The 18,263-nt window shown below is 37.0% G+C and overlaps 1 protein-coding gene across 1 annotated transcript in view; it reads left to right on the top strand.

Annotated features, from left to right (window-relative positions):
• The first annotated feature begins 280 nt into the window (after positions 1-280).
• The window catches only part of Apaf1 (apoptotic peptidase activating factor 1), a 78,754-nt gene continuing 60,771 nt past the window's right edge, over positions 281-18,263 (top strand). Inside the window, exons 1-5 of the mRNA XM_026397316.2 lie at positions 281-806; positions 3,392-3,570; positions 3,716-3,905; positions 4,600-4,797; positions 12,440-12,623. Of these exons, the coding sequence (XP_026253101.1) occupies positions 3,433-3,570; positions 3,716-3,905; positions 4,600-4,797; positions 12,440-12,623 (710 nt within the window). The 5' untranslated portion in view covers positions 281-806; positions 3,392-3,432. The remainder of the gene's footprint in view (positions 807-3,391; positions 3,571-3,715; positions 3,906-4,599; positions 4,798-12,439; positions 12,624-18,263) is intronic.

The raw sequence follows: 18,263 nt of genomic DNA, 5'->3' as shown, positions 1-18,263 counted from the left end.
TCCGGGTTCCTCCAGCTGAGGAGCGCTGCAGCCACACCTCCCGCTTCCTCTGCGTAATTGCCGCAAGCGCGAGGAAATCGAAGCTCGCGGGCGCGCGCAGGCTGCCGGGACTCCTGGGCGCGGGGCGGGGCCGCACGCGCCACGTCGAGCCCTCTGCTCCGAAGAACGCGGCGCGCCCTGGTAGCGTAACCACGACCCCACCGAGGGATGGGAGGGCGCGTCCCTGTGCGCGCGCGGAAACGCGCCGGGACGGGGGCGCGCGCGGCGCCCGCCCCGCGGACATTAGGGTGTGTGCATTTGCACGCGCGGGCACACTATTTGGACTGGTCGGGCTGGGCGGGGTTTGACTGCTCAGCGGTCCTGAGGCGGAGAGGAGGCGGTAACTAGTGGACCCTAATGCTTTAGCCCGGGACGGAAGGGATAAGGGAGCCCGAGCGAGGGGCAGGGCTGCAGGCGACCCGCAAGGATTTGAAGTAGCCGCGGCGAAGGGCGCCAGGGTCCCGAAAGGTGCGACTCCAGCCGGAGGGAAGAGCGACAGCTCTAGTGGCCGTCCTCCCTTTGTGTCTCCGGGCAGGGTCCGCCCGCAGGCGGGGCTTGCGGGGGTCGGGCCACTGGGTGACACCCCCTCCGAGGGCCCACGGATCTTCCTCACTCCGGGTTGCGGTGGCTCTGGTGAGGACCTGCCCGGGCTGAGGTCGCGGGGAACCTGCGCCCCGCGCCCCCATTCCCCGTCGGAAGTCGGGGTTATAGTACTCCGCCACTGACCTGCACTCGTGCAGTCTGACCCGGCAGGGCTGCTCCTCCCGGTAAGACCTCTGCACAAAGGTTTGGCTAAGTTTACCTCCCTGCTTTTCTCCCGGAACCAGGTTCTTTGGGGGTTCTCTAGGCCATTTCCAGGGACTGAGGATTTGGGGACATGGAATATTTGATAACAGTTCTGCTTCTGTACCAGGAAGAGAAATTATCTAACGAGGAAGTAGTAAACTATTAGCATTTTCCTGGGTGAATTTAGCATTTACTTTGTGTTTTACATCTATGAAGATTTTTGGCTTTTGCATTTTGATGTGTTTACAAAAGATGGGACACTTTGAGAATTTGTTCATATTTCAATTTGTGCAAAGTTTTAAGAAGTATTTAAAACTCATATCTGTAAGTTTAATAGGGCTGGGTAAAACTGGAAGTTAGTTTGAAATTGCTGAGTATTTATGAACCTGAAAGTTCACTTTTGTTCTGTGATATCAAATTTTATTACTATAAATTGGAAAGTGTTTTATGTTTAACAAAACAGAAACGTTAACATTTTGAAAATATGACAGCCTTGATTCTGATCCTAACTTTTTTTTTAATCAGTAAGTTTCATGCCAGTTCTGGGCATTTTGTGAACAAACATGGGCAAATGCCCTGTTTCCCTATTTTTTGCAAGTACTACATTTGGTGACTTTTCAAGAAATATGATCATTTTCAAAGCTTAATAGTATTTGTTCCTCTTCTGTGCTCTCCAAATTACTTGTGTTTATATCTAGTCTTACATTTAGGACATTCACATTCTAATTATCTCTTTTTCTTCTACTAGATTGTGAATTCCTTCAGGTACATGACTTAATCTTCTCTGTAGTCTCAGTGCTTGGCACATGGGAGAGGCCTTAAATGTGTATTGAATGATTAATGTCCCCATTTAGACATTCTCAATATAATACATTGGATGTTTTAAAAACTTTCACACTTTCTGAACTGGGTTTTATTCTCATGGAAAAAAATTGCATTGTATTTAAAATGAAGTTGGTATAATCGATCAAAGTATGTTTCTGTAAAGAACATTCTTTCCTTGTTACCTCTTAATCCAAGAAATGATATCAGAGGGTATTTCCTGATGCTTTGTGAGAAGTGTGTTTACTAATGAAGACCTAGAGCTGACAACAACTTTGAGAACTAATACTCAATTCCAACAATGCTGTGTTCAGTCTTACATTGGATAAAGAAAACAAAAAACTTTTAAGCATTAAGGACCTCACTGTTTTATAAAATCTTAATTATTAGTTTATTTAATTAAAAAAAGTTTTTTGAGACAGGGTCCTGTTAATTGTTGAGACTGGACTTGAACATTTGATCTTCCCGTCCAAGTAACTGGTATTACAGGCATGTTCCACCATGCCCAGTGCCAATATCTTAATTAAAAAAAAAAAAAGTATTGTAGAAATGATTTGTATTGAAAAAAATTTAGATAATATAGATAATATAAAAAAGAAAGGGAGGAAAATCCCTAATCTTGCTACTCAATAGCCCAAACATTTGGATGAAAAACTTCTAAACATCTCCCTGTATAATTATATTATCCCAATACATGTTTTGTGTTTTTTGGGATTATATTTCTATTTTTCAATCAGCAATGTATCAGGAATATCATTCCATGTCAATACACAGAGATAATGTGTTTTATAATTTGAAATGGCTGTATCATATACTTATTTATATGCATCTTAATTTTCTTATAAAAATCTGCATTCAGAATGATTGACATTGAGGTTGTGTTCACTTTTTTCCCCTCACCTAAACATTCTCCACTAAATTAAAAAAATTTTTTTTTTGTAGTTGTAGCTGGATACAATACCTTTATTTTATTTATTTATCTTTATGTGGTGCTGATATTTCTTTCCTGAGGATTGAACCCAGGGCCTCACACATGCTAGGCAAGTGTTCTACCACTGAGCTACAACCCAACCCCATCTCCATTAAATCTTTTTTTAAAAAAAATATTTATTTTTTTAGTTTTAGGTGGACACAACATCTTTATTTTATTTTTATGTGGTGCTGAGAGTCGAACCCAGTGCCTCACGCATGCCAGGCGAGCACGCTACCGCTTGAGCCACATCCCCAGCCCTAAAATAATGCCTATTTTAAACATTTTTAGTATACATGCTGATAAAGCGAGCACTCTTTAAAACATTTTTTATTTATTTATTTTTTGCTACCTTCCAGAAAAGTTACATCCATTTGTACTCTCCTCAAGTAGTAAGAATGCTTATTTTTCTCAAACCTTTCAAAGCATTGGCTTTTGTTCATTTTCAAAAGTCTTAGCCAAAAAAAAAAAAAAAAAAAGCAAAAGATAAAGAAAAGAAAAAGAAAACAATCTTGTTTTATTTATATTTCTTTATATATATATATATATATATATATATATATATATATATATATATTAGTTTTCAGCAGACACAACATCTTTGTTTGTATGTGGTGCTGAGGATCGAACCTGGGCCGCACGCATGCCAGGCGAGCGCGCTACCACTTGAGCCACATCCCCAGCCCTTATTTATATTTCTTGATAATTTCTGGAGGTTAATGTATCTATTCTGTATTTATTTTCTTGACAAATATTTTGGTATTTTGCCTGTAGCTCATGGTTGACAGTGCAGAGAGAGAAAACTTTGAGGGACAATGGATGCAAAAGCTCGAAATTGTCTACTTCAACATAGAGAAGCTCTGGAAAAGGACATTAAAACATCCTACATCATGGATCACATGATTAGTGATGGAGTTTTAACAGTGTCAGAAGAGGAAAAAGTAAAAAATCAGGTAAAGCCCTTTGAAGCAATCTGTGCTTTCATAAAAATTTTTAGAATTTAAGAAATTTTGGAACTTTTCATGGGTCTTTCCACTCATTTATGTTGCAGACATATTCATTGCTATATACTAAACTACTTATTTTTTTTTTTTTTAGCCCACGCAACATCAACGAGCAGCTATGCTAATTAAATTGATACTTAAAAAAGACAATTATTCCTATATATCATTCTACAATGCTCTACTACATGAAGGATATAAAGATCTTGCTGCCCTTCTTCATAGTGGCATTCCCGTGCTTTCATCTTCCAGTGGCAAAGATTCAAATGGTGGAATAACTTCATATGGTTTGTACCTTTGATACCTTCTGTCATATTTCTATGATGATGGCTACTACATTTCTTCAGGTTTATCTGTAATCTGAAAAATATGATCAGTTCACTGAAAAATGCATATGAAAAAATTGTAGTGATATTTTCAATTTAGATATTTCGATGTTAACACGTTTTCTTCTCAGGGAGCTATTTGTTGCTGAGATCATATGCAGGCCCTAATTTTTAGAGTTAACCAGACTTTCTAGAAGCCCTTATTTAAGTTCTTTTCTACGTCTCTGTGTTTGTAGAGTTTACAAGAAAGAATAAAAAGATCTATATTCTTGAAAGGAGTTTCATAAATGTTTTCTCCTTTACACTTTTTTTTTTTGCAATGCTGGAGATCAAGCCTAGGACCTTGCACATGCTAGGCAAGCATTCCACCTTTCCCAGTCTCTAGTATGAGACACAGACTGGAGAGTCAGAGAGTCATAGGGTGTATTAGGCAGGTATTGATAGACAATTCCATTGTTTGTAGTCATCTTGAAGGATACATGTTTGCTTTTTTTCTCCATGTTCTGAGAAATCAGAAAGTTGAAATTAATATGCTAGTCATTTTCTTTTGAAAATTCTGAGGCTAAGACCTTGGTTTGCTCTTTTTAATTTTTTGTGGTATTATGTAAGTAGCCACTTCAAAGTTATATTCATGCATACTTGTTTTGGATTTCAGTAAGGACAGTGCTGTGTGAAGGTGGAGTACCACAAAGGCCAGTTGTTTTTGTTACTAGAAAGAAGCTGGTGAATGCAATTCAACAGAAACTCTTCAAATTGAATGGCGACCCAGGATGGGTCACCATTTATGGAATGGCAGGCTGTGGGAAGTCTGTATTAGCTGCAGAAGCTGTTCGAGATCATTCACTCTTAGAAGGTAAGTTTTGACCTCTGTGTTGGTGGCTAAGAAGATAATTCTTTAGGCATTCTATTAGTTTTCTGTTGCTGCTGGTAATAAATTACCATAAATTTAGTGGCTTAAAACAAAATTTATTATCTTATAGTTCTGGAGTTTTTTTTTTTTTTTTTTTTTTAACTAGGCTATAATCAAAGTGTCAACAGGGGGGGGTCTTCCTTCTTTCATTTGAAGGCTCTTGGAGATAATTTTTTCTCTTGCAGTTTTCCCCTTGTGGAGGAGTTTTGCATTCCTTGACTCACAATCTTTTCCTTAAGACCAGCAGTGCATACATAGTATCTTCATACTCCTCCCCATCTTTGTTTCTGTCACACACTTTCTTTTCTGATGTGGCACCACATAAAAAAAAATTAAAAATATTAAAATATTAAAAATAAATAAATAAATAAAAATTCTTAGTATCTTTTCTGTCTGTGTGTAAGCCCCAAGAAGAAAACCTGGGACTTGACTGTAGCAGTCAATGGGTATTCGCAGGTGGGCTGACACTGGCAGTTTTAGGCACAGGTCATCCAAAAAGAAGGTATAGTCTGTATAACTGAGGAATTCACTCATAATCTAGTAGGATAACCAGACATACAATCGATTATGATTATGTGATAAATTAGAAGAAAATATAAGGCTTAAAGTTAGAACAAAGGAAGGGAACATTAACTCTCTGGGGGAAATAGGTAGATAGCACAGGTTTCCTCAACAAGGTGATATTTTAGCTGGAGTTTGGAGAAAAAAATAGAAGTTTACCAGGTAGATGAGCTAGGGATGCTCCCTAGCTAGTAGGGAAAGGAGGAAGGGTAGTTGGTGGTTACTGGATGGGGAGGGCATCCTGGGCAGAGGAGGGTTTCAGGCATGCTTGTAGATGTGAGTCTGGTAAGTTCTGAGGATAGTCATCAGGAATAGTCCTAGAGCTTCCTCAGTGTTCGGTTGTGAACTCTTCTAGGGAAATTCAAAGATAGTTCCTGATTTCTTATAGTTAAACTTTTTCTTTCTTTTGCATATGATACATAATTAGCAGTTAAGGCTGATAAATTGAATGGAATAAGAAGTATTTAAAAATCTGAATCTAAGAGATTTGGAAAGATGGATGTTAGAGCATATCTGTTGTATACATAAGACTTTAGTTTATAACTTCATAGGCTGCTTTGTTAGTAGCATTTATTATATTCTTGTCAGAAGAATGCCCAATTCCCAATCCTTGATTTTTTTCCTTCTGTCATTATAGAGAAATTTTCTGGGACTTAGCCCCTTGCAAGTCTCAGATTCAAGTGTCTGTCTGCCTATCTATCTATGTATCTATCTATCTATCTATCTGTCTGTCTGTCTAGCTATCTGTTTTTGGTACTGGGGATTGAATCCAGGGCATTTAACCACTGAACCACATTTTTGATCCTGATCTTTTTTTTTTTTTTTTTTTTTTGTACTAGGGATTGAATCCGGGGGCATTTAACCACTGAGCCATTTCCTCAGCCCCCCATGTCTTTTTCTTTGTATTTTATTTAGAGACAGGGTCTCACTGAGTTTCTGAGGCAGGCTTTGAACTCGCAATTCTCCTGTCTCAGCTTCCCGAGCCACTAGGATTACCGGCATGCACCACTGCTCCCTGCCCCATTTTATCTTTTATTTTGAGACAGAGTCTCACTAAGTTGCTTAGGGCCTCATTAAACTTAATGAGGCTGAGGCTGGCCTTGAACTTGCAATCCTCTAGTTTCAGCTTCCTGAAGTGCTGGGATTTATAGATGTGTGCCACCATGCCTGGCTAGGAAATATTTTTTAACCTCTACTGCAAAGTTGATCACTGAGGATATTTCAGCGTAAAATTGGCTTAAGTTCCTTTAGTGTGAAGAAATAAGTTTTTATTTCAATATTATGAACTTTTAAAAAATGTGTATTTATAATATACTAATTTATAGGATTAAAAGAATACCCCCATTTAAATTATATTGTGATGAATTTTCAATTTTAAGGATTAAAGTTGAACATAAGTTTATGGAATTAGATGACTCAGGAATCATATTGTATAAATTGTTATCTTAGAATAGAGATTAACCATTTTGTTGAGAAAATCCCAGATATATTAATAGCTGTCCAGTACATGTAAATTTAATTCATTTCCCTCATATATTTTTGTGAGATCTCAAGTTCAGTTTGTATTTCCACCCCAGGGTATGGGGGCTCCTTTAGTTCATGGTTCTTTTTTTTTTTTTTTTTAATGTCTTTGCGACCTTAGCCTCTTACTGTATTTATTTATTTATTTATTTCCTTTTCAAAATTCCCATTTTCATTTTTTCCTTGTCCCTTTTTGTATTAGAAATAATAGAATCCCAGTATATTTAATATATGTTTTTAATAAATACCTGTGTATTGTACATGCTTTTATAAAATGTCTATGTTGTTTGTATGTGGATATTTTAAATTTGCATAAATGTTATGGTGTTATTTTATTGTGTTTCTTATCTCCCACAACATTGTTGAGATTTATTCTTGTTGCTGAATATACAAGTTATTTGTTACACCTGATTGCTATGAACATATTTTACTATCCATTCCCCTAATATGGTAATTTAATATGTACATTGTCTCCAACTCTGTGTTGCTCCAGCAAAGCTGGGTTGAATCTTTAAAAGAGTGTTTTTTTAGTGTATATTTCTAGAAGAGGTGCTAAATTAAATGATGGGATATACCAACATCAAATTTGGTTGTTCTACAGTTTATGTTTCCACCAGCAGGGTATGGGGGCTCCAAGAGCCTTACTTTCCCAGTGACAGTGTAGTCCAACTTTATAATTTTTAAAAGGCTGGCTGATGTAAAGTTATATCTTTCAATTTGCATTTCTCTTATAACTCAAGTTTGAGTATTTTTTTATAAGCTTGTTAGTGTTTTAGGTTTTCTTTTATAGATTTTGTTTATATCAGTTGTGTACTTTTTTATTGGGATTTCCATCTGTTGCTTTTCAGGAGTTTCTTGTGTGTTCTCAATGTTAGACTTCCTGGTTTTTGACTTTGTAAATACCTTATTCTAACTTATTCTCTGTATTCACTTTGTCCTGGATGCTCTTAAAGAAGAGACGTTTTAATTCCCAAATAGTCAAATTAATAATTTTTTTTTGCATTCTAATTTGTACTTCCCAAGTTTTGCTTATATCATCCTGTATCAGCCTCATATATCAGCCTCACCATTTATATTGAACTCTTCAATCTCTTGAGTTTGCTTTTGTATGTTTGCTAGTTCAAGAGTAGATGCTTTCTGGAGCTGTGTAGGTAGCTGAGTGCTTGTCCATGCAAGGACCTGGATTCAATCCCCAGCACCACAAATGAACAAAAAGAGATGCTTTCTCAAAGATAGATTTTACTCTCTTGAGATTACTTCCATTCTAAACTATAGGAATTTGGCTTTTTGCCATTAATTATAATGTAAAACCTTTTATTTTAAAAAGTATAGACAATGGGAAAGGTTACATACTTGTTAAAACTGGTTTCTATGGAAATTTTGTTATCTTAGGGTGGTGATTGATATAAAAAATATTTTCTTAGCTATTTATGCCTAGATATTTTTATTTATTTATTTATTTTTTTAAAGAGAGAGTGAGAGAGGAGAGAGAGAATTTTTAATATTTATTTTTTTAGTTTTTCGGCAGACACAACATCTTTGTTGGTATGTGGTGCTGAGGATTGAACCCGGGTCGCACGCATGCAAGGCAAGCGCGCTACCGCTTGAGCCACATCCCCAGCCCCCCTAGATATTTTTAAGTAACCCAAATTTTTTTCACAGTTCAACCCTGTATTTTTTTATTTGTAGAGAAATTGTTGACATATCTTTAGACCATTTACTCTAAGCTTTTCTTTTCTTTTTTTAAAAATTATTTGTTTTAATTAGTTACACATGACACTACAATGATCTTGAGATATCATACATTATGTACTCTAACCTTTTCATATAGGCTGCCTACTTATTTGTTTCTGTCCTTCCCAGGATTTCCTTGATGCTATTAAATTGCTAACAGGAAAAACCTCATGTGAAAGTAGGATAGGATTTGTTTTCTTAGATTAAAGGCAGTTTTTCTCAGAATAAATTTCTCTGAGTGAATTATAAGTAAACCCTCATTCAAGGCTAAATTGCTCCCTCTTGTGCCCATTGTTAAGATGTTTAGGTTCTTTCTGAAATGTGGAAATAATATCTCAACTCAGTATTTATTTATTTATTTATTTTTAATTATTTTTTAAAATTTATATATGACAGCAAAATGCATTACAATTCTATTACACATATAGAGCACAATTTTTCATGTCTCTGGTTGTATACAAAGTATATTCACACCAGTTTGTGTCTTTATACATGTCCTTTGGATAATAATAACCATCACATTCCATCCTCATTTCTAACCCCATGCCTCTTCCCTCCCCCTCTAACCTCTTTGTCCTATCTAGAGTTTGTCTATTCCTCCCATGCTTCCTCTCCGTACCTCACTATGAATCAGCCTCTTTATATCAGAGAAAACATTTGACATTTGTTTTTTGGGGATTGGCTAACTTCACTTAGCATTATCTTCTCTAACTTCATCCATTTACGTGCAAATGCCATGATTTTATTTTCTTTTATTGCTGAGTAATATTCCATTGTGTATATATGCTGCATTTTTTTTATCCATTCATCTATTGAAGGGCATCTAGGTTAGTTCCACAGTTTAGCTATTGTGAATTATGCTGCTATAAACATTGATGTAGCTGTGTCCCTGTAATATGCTGATTTTACCAAGGAGAGGGATAGCTAGATCAAATGGTGGTTCTATTTCCAATTTTGCAAGAAATCTCTATACTACTTTCCATATTGGCTGCACCAATTTGCAGTCCCACCAGCAGTGTATGAGTGTATCTTTTCCTCCACATCCTTGCCAACACTTATTGTTGTTTATTTTCATAATGGCTGCCATTCTGACTGGAGTGAGATGAAATCTTAGAGTAGTTTTGATTTGCATTTCTTTGGAAATGTTGGTCACTTGATCTGTTTTTCTTTTTCACATAAGAAGTTTGAATTTTATTTTTAGTTCAGTAGCAAACAGTTGAAAGGTTTTGAGCAGAGTATTTTTTAAAAGATCTTTCTGGTTTCTGTGAGGAAAGGGGAGAATTTAGGAAATAAGAGCAGAGGCAGAAGAACCAGTTGGTTCAACTGAGAGAAGAAAGGGACTTGGACTCAGGTGTATGCAGTTGACTTGGAGCACAGTGATTGGATTGGGAATGCCTTAGATCCAGAAATGTTAGGGGTGATGATGGGGTGCTGAAGGAAGGCTGACAGGAAGTCCATGGCTGCAGGGAACGCAAGATGGCAGCAGGGGAGTGAGATTCTGTTTACCTTTCTTTGTAAAGCTTGTAGTGTTTTTTTGTTTTTGTTTCTATTTTTATTTGTGCATGTATTGATAATGCCCTGTTTAGTTTTAAATTTAGGAGAGAAAGGCTTTTAACCTAAGCATTATTAAGTCCTTAAAATGTGAGTTTACTGGGCTGGGGATGTGGCCCAAGAGGTAGCGCGCTCGCCTGGCATGCGTGCGGCCCGGGTTCAATCCTCAGCACCACATACCAACAAAGATGTTGTGTCCGCCGAGAACTAAAAAATAAATATTAAAAATTCTCTCTCTCTCTCTCCCTCTCTCTCTCTCTCTCTCTTTAAAAAAAAAATGTGAGTTTACTAGGTAGCTGCATCAACACGCTGAGATTTTAAAGCACAGAAGCTTTCTCCAAAGGTTTTTGTATGATTACATTTTTAGAATAGTGATTTATTTTTATACCTAAGTATTTGTGAATACCAATAAATAAATTGCCCTTGGATGTAATTTATGTTTTTATTTTTTTCTTTTTCTTATATTTTTATGATCATGTAATGGAAATCTTTATGGTTAATGTCACTTATCAGTGATCTAATGCTACTGTTCACCATATTTTGGATATGGAGATTCCTCATATATACATATAATATATTTGTGTATTTTTATTTATTTATTTATTTATTTTTAAATTTTAATATTTATTTTTTAGTTTTCAGCAGACACAATATCTTTCTTTGTATGTGGTGCTGAGGATCGAACCCCGGCCGCGCGCATGCCAGGAGAGCGTGCTACCGCCTGAGCCACATCCCCAGCCATATTTTGTGTATTTTTAAAAAACATTTATTTTTTAGTTGTAGGTGAATACAATACCTTTATTTTATTTTATGTGGTACTAAAGGTCGAACCTGGTGCCTCACATGCTAGATGAGCGCACTACCTCTGAGCCACAACCCCAGCCTTTATTTGTGTATTTTTTTAACCTGTGAGAAGCCAATTAGTCTGAAGGCTACACTTTAGAGTCTTCATACATATGTATGAAAATACACATGTAAAGATACATATGCAAATAAAGATGTGGTTTAATTAACAATACTGATGGTAACAGTAATAATAATAATGACTATTCTTGTAAGTGCTTACTAGTTCAGAGCTTAATATTTATAAGGTACTCTCAGATTTATAACACCAGTAATCCTGTTTGTTATAATCCTTTACAATTAACAGCAGTTTCAATGCTTTATGTTGTTAATTTCTCACAGCAAATCTGAAATAGCTGGACTAAAGTATAAGAAATGAGACTGAGTTAAGTGACTGTGGTTACTAACGATTGCATAGCTAGTAAGCAGTAGAGCCATACTTGAACTTAACTTACTTTAAAAGTTTGTATAAGAGAACCATAATGAATAACTTATGTGTTCCTGGACATCAGTGTTGTTGTTTTTTTTTTTTAATATTTATTTTTTTAGTTATAGGTGGATGTAATATCTTTATTTTTAAGTGGTGCTGAGGATCGAACCCAGTGCCTCATGCATTGGTAGGCAAGAGCTCTCTCTACCTTTGAGCCACAACCCTAGCCCACATTAGTGGTTCTTAATCTGAGTGATTTTGTTGTCCAGGGAACATTTGACAGTGTTTGAAGGCAGTTTTGGCTCTTAGTACTTCTAAGGGGGAATTCTACTGGCACCCAAAGGGATAGAAACCAGGATGGCTGTTGATCTTCCTGTAATGCACATGAATGTCCCTTACAACAAAGAATTATTCAGCCCCAAACATCAAGAGTGTTGAGGCTGAAAAATGGTGTTATACCATGATTACTGATGATATAGACCAAAGATAGCAAAATTTTGCTTGGTGAGATTTCCTGATAATCAGTAAAAGATTTCCTCCAAGCCTCAGTTTATTTAGATCTTAAATTTCTTTTTAGATTCAAACTTTAAAACTCAATAATAGCCTATCAAAATTTATAGCCTGTAGCCAGCTATTCAGGAGGCTGAGGCAGGAGGGTCACAAGTTCAAGGCCACCTTGGGCAATTTAATGAGACCCTGTCTCAAAATAAAAAAATTAAAAGTAAAAAAGGGCTGGGGATGTAGCTTACTGGTAGACACTTGCTTATCATGCACAAGTCCCTGGGTTCAGTCCCCAGTACTGCAAAGAGAAAATTAAAAAACCTGAATTAAAGAAGGTAAAGATTCAAGATTGGAGAATGGAGTAAATCTGTTGCTTAATAGTAAAGCTATCAAAGGAGGAATGCTGTTCAAAGGCTTTCGGTTTATTATTCTTTTCCTCATTAGGTTGTTTCCCAGGGGGTGTTCATTGGGTTTCAGTTGGAAAACAAGACAAATCTGGGCTTCTGATAAAACTACAGAATCTTTGCACACGGTTGGATCAGGATGAGAGTTTCCCCCAGAGGCTTCCACTTAACATTGAAGAGGCAAAAGACCGTCTCCGCATTCTAATGCTGCGCAAACACCCAAGGTACAGGTGGTCAAATGTAGTAGGTGTTTTAGACTTACCTGCTAACATCTTGAAGACATCATGCCTTTTTTTCTGTTGAGGGACTAAGAAAGAGCCATTACTTTCTTGCTGTTCTCTTTCTTATTTTATTTTTGGTACCGGGGATTGAAACTGGGGTCGTTAGCCATTGAGACACATCCCAGCCCATTTTATGTTTTATTTAGAGACAGAATCTTGCTAAATTGCTTAAGGCATCACTAAATTGATGAAGCTGGCTTTGAATTTGTGATCCTCCTGTCTCAGCCTCCCAAGCTGCTGGGATTACAGGCATGCTACACCGCGCTCAATTTTTTCTTATTATTAAAAAAAAAAGTAGCTGGTACTTGGCTTAAAATTGCCACTTTCCTCTTTTGCATCCTATTTAATCACATTATCTCATGTGTCCATTGTAGGTTCTTGAGAAATTTTATATAGGTGAGTTAGCGAGTGGTCTTTGCTAGAAAGTCCTAGAAAGTACTTTGCTAGAAAGTACTTTGAATCAATTGTTTCTAATGGATTGACAGAACAGGGTGTGGACCTTGCTTTATTTAAAAAAAAAAAAAAAAAAAAAACCACAAGGGAGGGACAGTTTTTAATGGGTTATTTTAAGTTATTTTATTGGGTTGTCTTAGTTTTTGGAGGTGTTTGTTCTTTCAATAATGAATTTATTCAATAACTGTCATTATAGTCATAGAACACAAGGCTCAGAATGAATAGTAGTAGCAGGGGCAGAATGCCTGTAGTGTCTCTTGGCTTCATGGGAGCCAAGCCACACTAGTGGGCCCAGATGAGGTGCTCATCAGTGTCTGAGGGATACAGGGTACCTTCTTGTGATCTTGAGGGCTTGACTTGCCCAAAGGCTGCCCAGCTGCTTCTTAGGGCCATAGCAGGCTTAGCTGCTCAGGGAAATCTGTTTGATTGCTTCTTACGTTAAGTTATGGGTAAGATAGTCTTAATGTAGGCAGCAACAGAGCTGCTGTCTCCCTTTTGGCTAATGAAAACTGTGAATAGTTCATAGCAGTGCCTAGCACACCTAGATCTACTGGAGGAGTTCCTGTGTTGCCCTTGGAAAAAACTGACAGGTACCCAGCCTCTGCTACAGTGCCAACTGTACCTCACCTGTATGAGCCTATCAGAGTGGCCTAGGTGGAAACTGATGAGCACCCCCACACCCATACCTGGGCGCTCCATGCCATCGCTGCTGGTGAATCTACCCCACCTAATAGAACTGTATGCCAGCTGGTGGAGTAATCCCATAAATTCCTGCAGCCTAAGATCACTAAGATACCCTCAAGCATCACCTACATTGAGTAAAGCTGAAGCCACATAGACACTGTACTTTGTGTCCACATGGAACCAAATACGACATAGCCTACGCAATTGACACTGTAGGACACACTTTTAGGAGAGTCTTTTACTATGAAAACCATTACAAGCAATTGATCCACCAGCTGTATAAATATCAATGTAGACATAAGCATGAAAAAGCAAGGTAACATGCTGCCTCCAAAGGAACGCCATGACTCTTTAGTAACAGATCCCAAAGAAAAGGAAATCAACCAATAAGTGAAAATGAATTCAGGATGGTTTTAAGAAAACTTATTGAGATATGAGAATACAAACAGAAAGTTCAGGGAAATTAAGAAGATAGTTCATGATCTAAGTGAGAAATGTAGCAAAGAGCTAGAAAACTTCAAGAACCAAACAAAAGAAATAAAAGAGCTAAAGAACTTAATAAATTTTAAATTCTTAAAATAAAAAAATACAGGTAAAACCTTCAAAAGCAAACTATGTCAAGTAGAAGGAAGAATTTCTGACTTTGAAGGATTTTTTTTTTTTTAGATGTTGTCTCACTAGTGCCTAGGCTGGTCTTGAATTCATGGGCACAAGTGATTCTTCCATCTCAGCATCCTGGGTAGCTAGGACTACAAGCATGTATCCACCATACCTGGATAAAGCAGGTCTTTTGGACTAACTCAATCAAAGAAAAAAAAAATCCCCGTAAGACTTATGGGACACCATTAAGTGACATTAAATGAGCAAATATTCAAAAGTTTTTAGTATGGAAGAAGAATAAAGGGGAAATAGAAAACACATTTAATGAAATAATTGCTGAAAGCTTGTTAAAACCTGGGAAAGATATAAACATTCAAGTCCAGAAAGCTCAAAGGACCCCTAAATACTTCTTTGACCAAAAATGATCCTCTCTGAGGCATATTATAGTTAGACTATCAAAAACAGGGATTTTTTTTCCTCCAGTGGTACTGAGAATTTGACTCAGGGTCTTGGGCATGCCAGGCAAGTACTCTACCATAGAGCTATACCATGAGCCCCACAAAGAATTCTTAAAGAAGCAAGAGAAAAGTGTGAATTCACATAGAAGGGAATCCTCATTAGACTAACAGCAAACTTCTGAACTGAAACCTTACAGACCAGGAGAGATTGGAACTATATATTCAGAGTCCTGGGGAAAAGAAAAATCCTGTCAATCAAGAGTACTTTGCCCAGGAAACTTATCCTTCAGAAATTAAGAACAAATAGGGCTGGGGATGTGGCTCAAGTGGTAGCGTGCTCACCTGGCATGCGTGTGGCCTGGGTTCGATCCTCAGCACCACATACAAGCAAAGATGTTGTGTCCGCCGAAAACTAAAAAATAATAAATATTAAAAAAAAAAGAGAACAAATAAAGTCTTAAGGTAAGCTGAGAAATTCATCAGCATTAGACTGGGTCTACAAGAAATGCTTAAGTGAGTCCTCCACTGTAGTAAAAAGTCTTCCAACAAAAAAAAGCTCAGGACTGGATGGGTTCACTGCTCAATATTAGCACATCTTTAAAGAAATGAGACCAATTATATTCTCAAACTATTTTAAAGAATTCAAAGGGAGGGAACCCTTCCAAATTCCTTCTGAGACTAGAATTACCTGGATACCAAAACTAGACAAGAACATATCCTTAAAGAAAACTACAGACCAGTATCCCTGATGAACATAGATGCAGAATTTCTCAACAAAATCCTAGCAAACAGAATCCCCCAACACATTAAAAAGATTATACACCATAATCAAATGGGATTCATCCTAGGAATGCAAGGATAATTCATACACAAATCAATAAATATAACATATTAACAGAATGAAGGACAAAAACTATATGATCATCTCAATAGATACTTACAGCATTAAATAAAACAGTATTACCTTCACTATCAAAATCCTCACCAAGGTAAGCATAGAAGGAACCTACATCAACACAATACAGCTTATATGAGACAAGTCCACAGTCAATATACTGAATGGGAAAATCTGAAATTTTTTCCACTAAGAATAGGAACATGACTAGGATGTCTATTTTCACTGCTTTTATTCATCATAGAGTTGGAAATATTAGCCAGAACAATAAGGTAAGAGAAAGAAAACAAGGGCATTCAAATAGGAAAGACAACATTGTAGAAATCATTCACTTCCCTGGTTCAATTTATTCCTAGACTTATTTTTTATTTTCATTTAATGTGTATTTTTTTAGTTGTAGGTGGACACAATCCCTTTGTTTTATTTATTTATACTGAGGATTGAACCCCAGTGCCTTGCATGCGCTAGTTGAGTGCTCTATCGCTGAGCCACAACCCCAGCCCTCCTTTATTTTTATGTGATGCTGAGGATCAAACCCAGTGCCTCACATATGTCAAGCAAGTGCTCTACCACTGAGCCAGCCATAGCCTCAGTCTCCTAGGGTTTTTTTTATAGCTATTGTGAATGGAAATTCTATCTTGATTTCTCTCAGAAATTTTGTATATATTTGGTATGTAAAGTTGCTACTGATGAGCCAATTGTGTCTAATAAAGAAAATCCTAAGGATTCTACCCAAATGCTATTAGAATTGATATATGAATTCAATAAGGCTTCAGGATACAGAATCAACATACAAAAATCAACTTTTTATTTTATTATTTTTTTCTTTTCTTCAATACTAAGGATTGAACTTATTGGCATCTATCATGGAGCTACATCCCCCTCCCTTTTTGATTTATTTATTTATTTATTTTTTGGATTATTATTATTTTTTTTATTGGTCGTTCATAACATTACATAGTTCTTAATACATCATATTACACGGTTGATTCACGTGGATTATGAACTCCCGCTTTTACCCCGTATACAAATTGCTGTATCACATCAGTTTCCCTTCCATTGATTGACATATTGCCTTTCTAGTGTCTGATGTATTCTGCTGTCTGTCCTATTCTCTACTATCCCCCCTCCCCTCCCCTCCCCTCCCCTCCCCTTTTCTCTCTCTACCCCTTCTACTGTAAATCATTTCTTCCATTTGTATTATCTTGTCTTGCCCCTCCTTTCCTCTTATATGACATTTTGTATAACCCTGAGGATCGCCTTCCATTTCCATGCAATTTCCCTTCTCACTCCCTTTCCCTCCCACCTCTCATTCCTGTTTAATGTAAATCTTCTTCTCAAGCTCTTCGTCCCTACCCTGTCCTTGTTTACTCCCCTTATATCAAAGGAGTCATTTGGTATTTGTTTTTTAAAGATTGATTTATTTTTTATTTTGAAACAGGGTCTCACTCCATTGCTCAGGCTGGCCTCAAACTTGTGATTTTCCTGCTTTAGTCTCCTGAGTAGTTGGGATTATAGGTGTGTACCACCACACCTGGCTAATCATTTATAAGTAGATTAAAAAGTTAATATTAAAGTATATTAAGGAATAGTGGTTACCAGAACCTGGGAAGGGTGTGTATGTGTGTGTGTGTATATCAATCAGTCTGGAGGAAGAGGATGGAGAGAGGATGTTTAAGGAGTACAGAAATACAATTGGATAGGACAACTAACTTCTAATACTCTATAGCATAGTAGAATAAGTATGGTTGATGACAATTCATTTTATCTTTCCAAATACCTAGTAGAGAAGATTTTGAATGTTCCCAACACAAAGAAATGATAAATGAGCTGATGGATATGCTAATTACTCTGATCTGATCATTACACATTATATATACATATTGAATTGTCACACCATACTCTATAATTGTATACAATTATTTTATATCAGTTAAAATAAAAAAAATCAACATAACCTGAGATTCAGTAAACAATTTGCTTTCTGTGACCTAGCAGCCAGTTTTGAACAAGTTCACTTAACAAGCATTGAGTGTTGTGCCAGGTTCAGGGTCAAATGCTCCAAGTGCAATGCTGAGCAAAACATGCCTTGGGAGTGGGATAGTATACTAGATGAGAATTAATAGTGGCTTTAAACTTTTCTTTCTTTATTTATTTTTTGTGGCACTGTGGATGGAACCCAGGCTGTTGCACATGTCAGGTAAACAGTAGTGCTGATGGATACCTCCGGCCCCCATGAGTGTATTTTGGGAATGCAGTATATTTTCACATATGCTGAGTATGGCAGATTTTCAAATTGGTAGGGATTATAAGGTGAAAGGAGAATTTTTCGGAAAAGTCTGCTGCATGATTCTTATGCAACCCCACTAGAAAGGGAAGCCTCTCTTTTCTTCTTCCTTCCTTCACCTCAATATCCCTCTATCATCTTCTCACCCTGATAGTCATTAATCATCTACTTTCTAGGAGGAAGTAGGACTGAGATTACTAGCTACT

Source organism: Urocitellus parryii, chromosome 5, assembly GCF_045843805.1.
Source record: "Urocitellus parryii isolate mUroPar1 chromosome 5, mUroPar1.hap1, whole genome shotgun sequence".
In the NCBI taxonomy this organism is placed as follows: Eukaryota; Metazoa; Chordata; class Mammalia; order Rodentia; family Sciuridae; genus Urocitellus; species Urocitellus parryii.
Note: the sequence above shows the minus strand (reverse complement) of the source record. Positions and strands in the feature narration are given on the sequence as shown.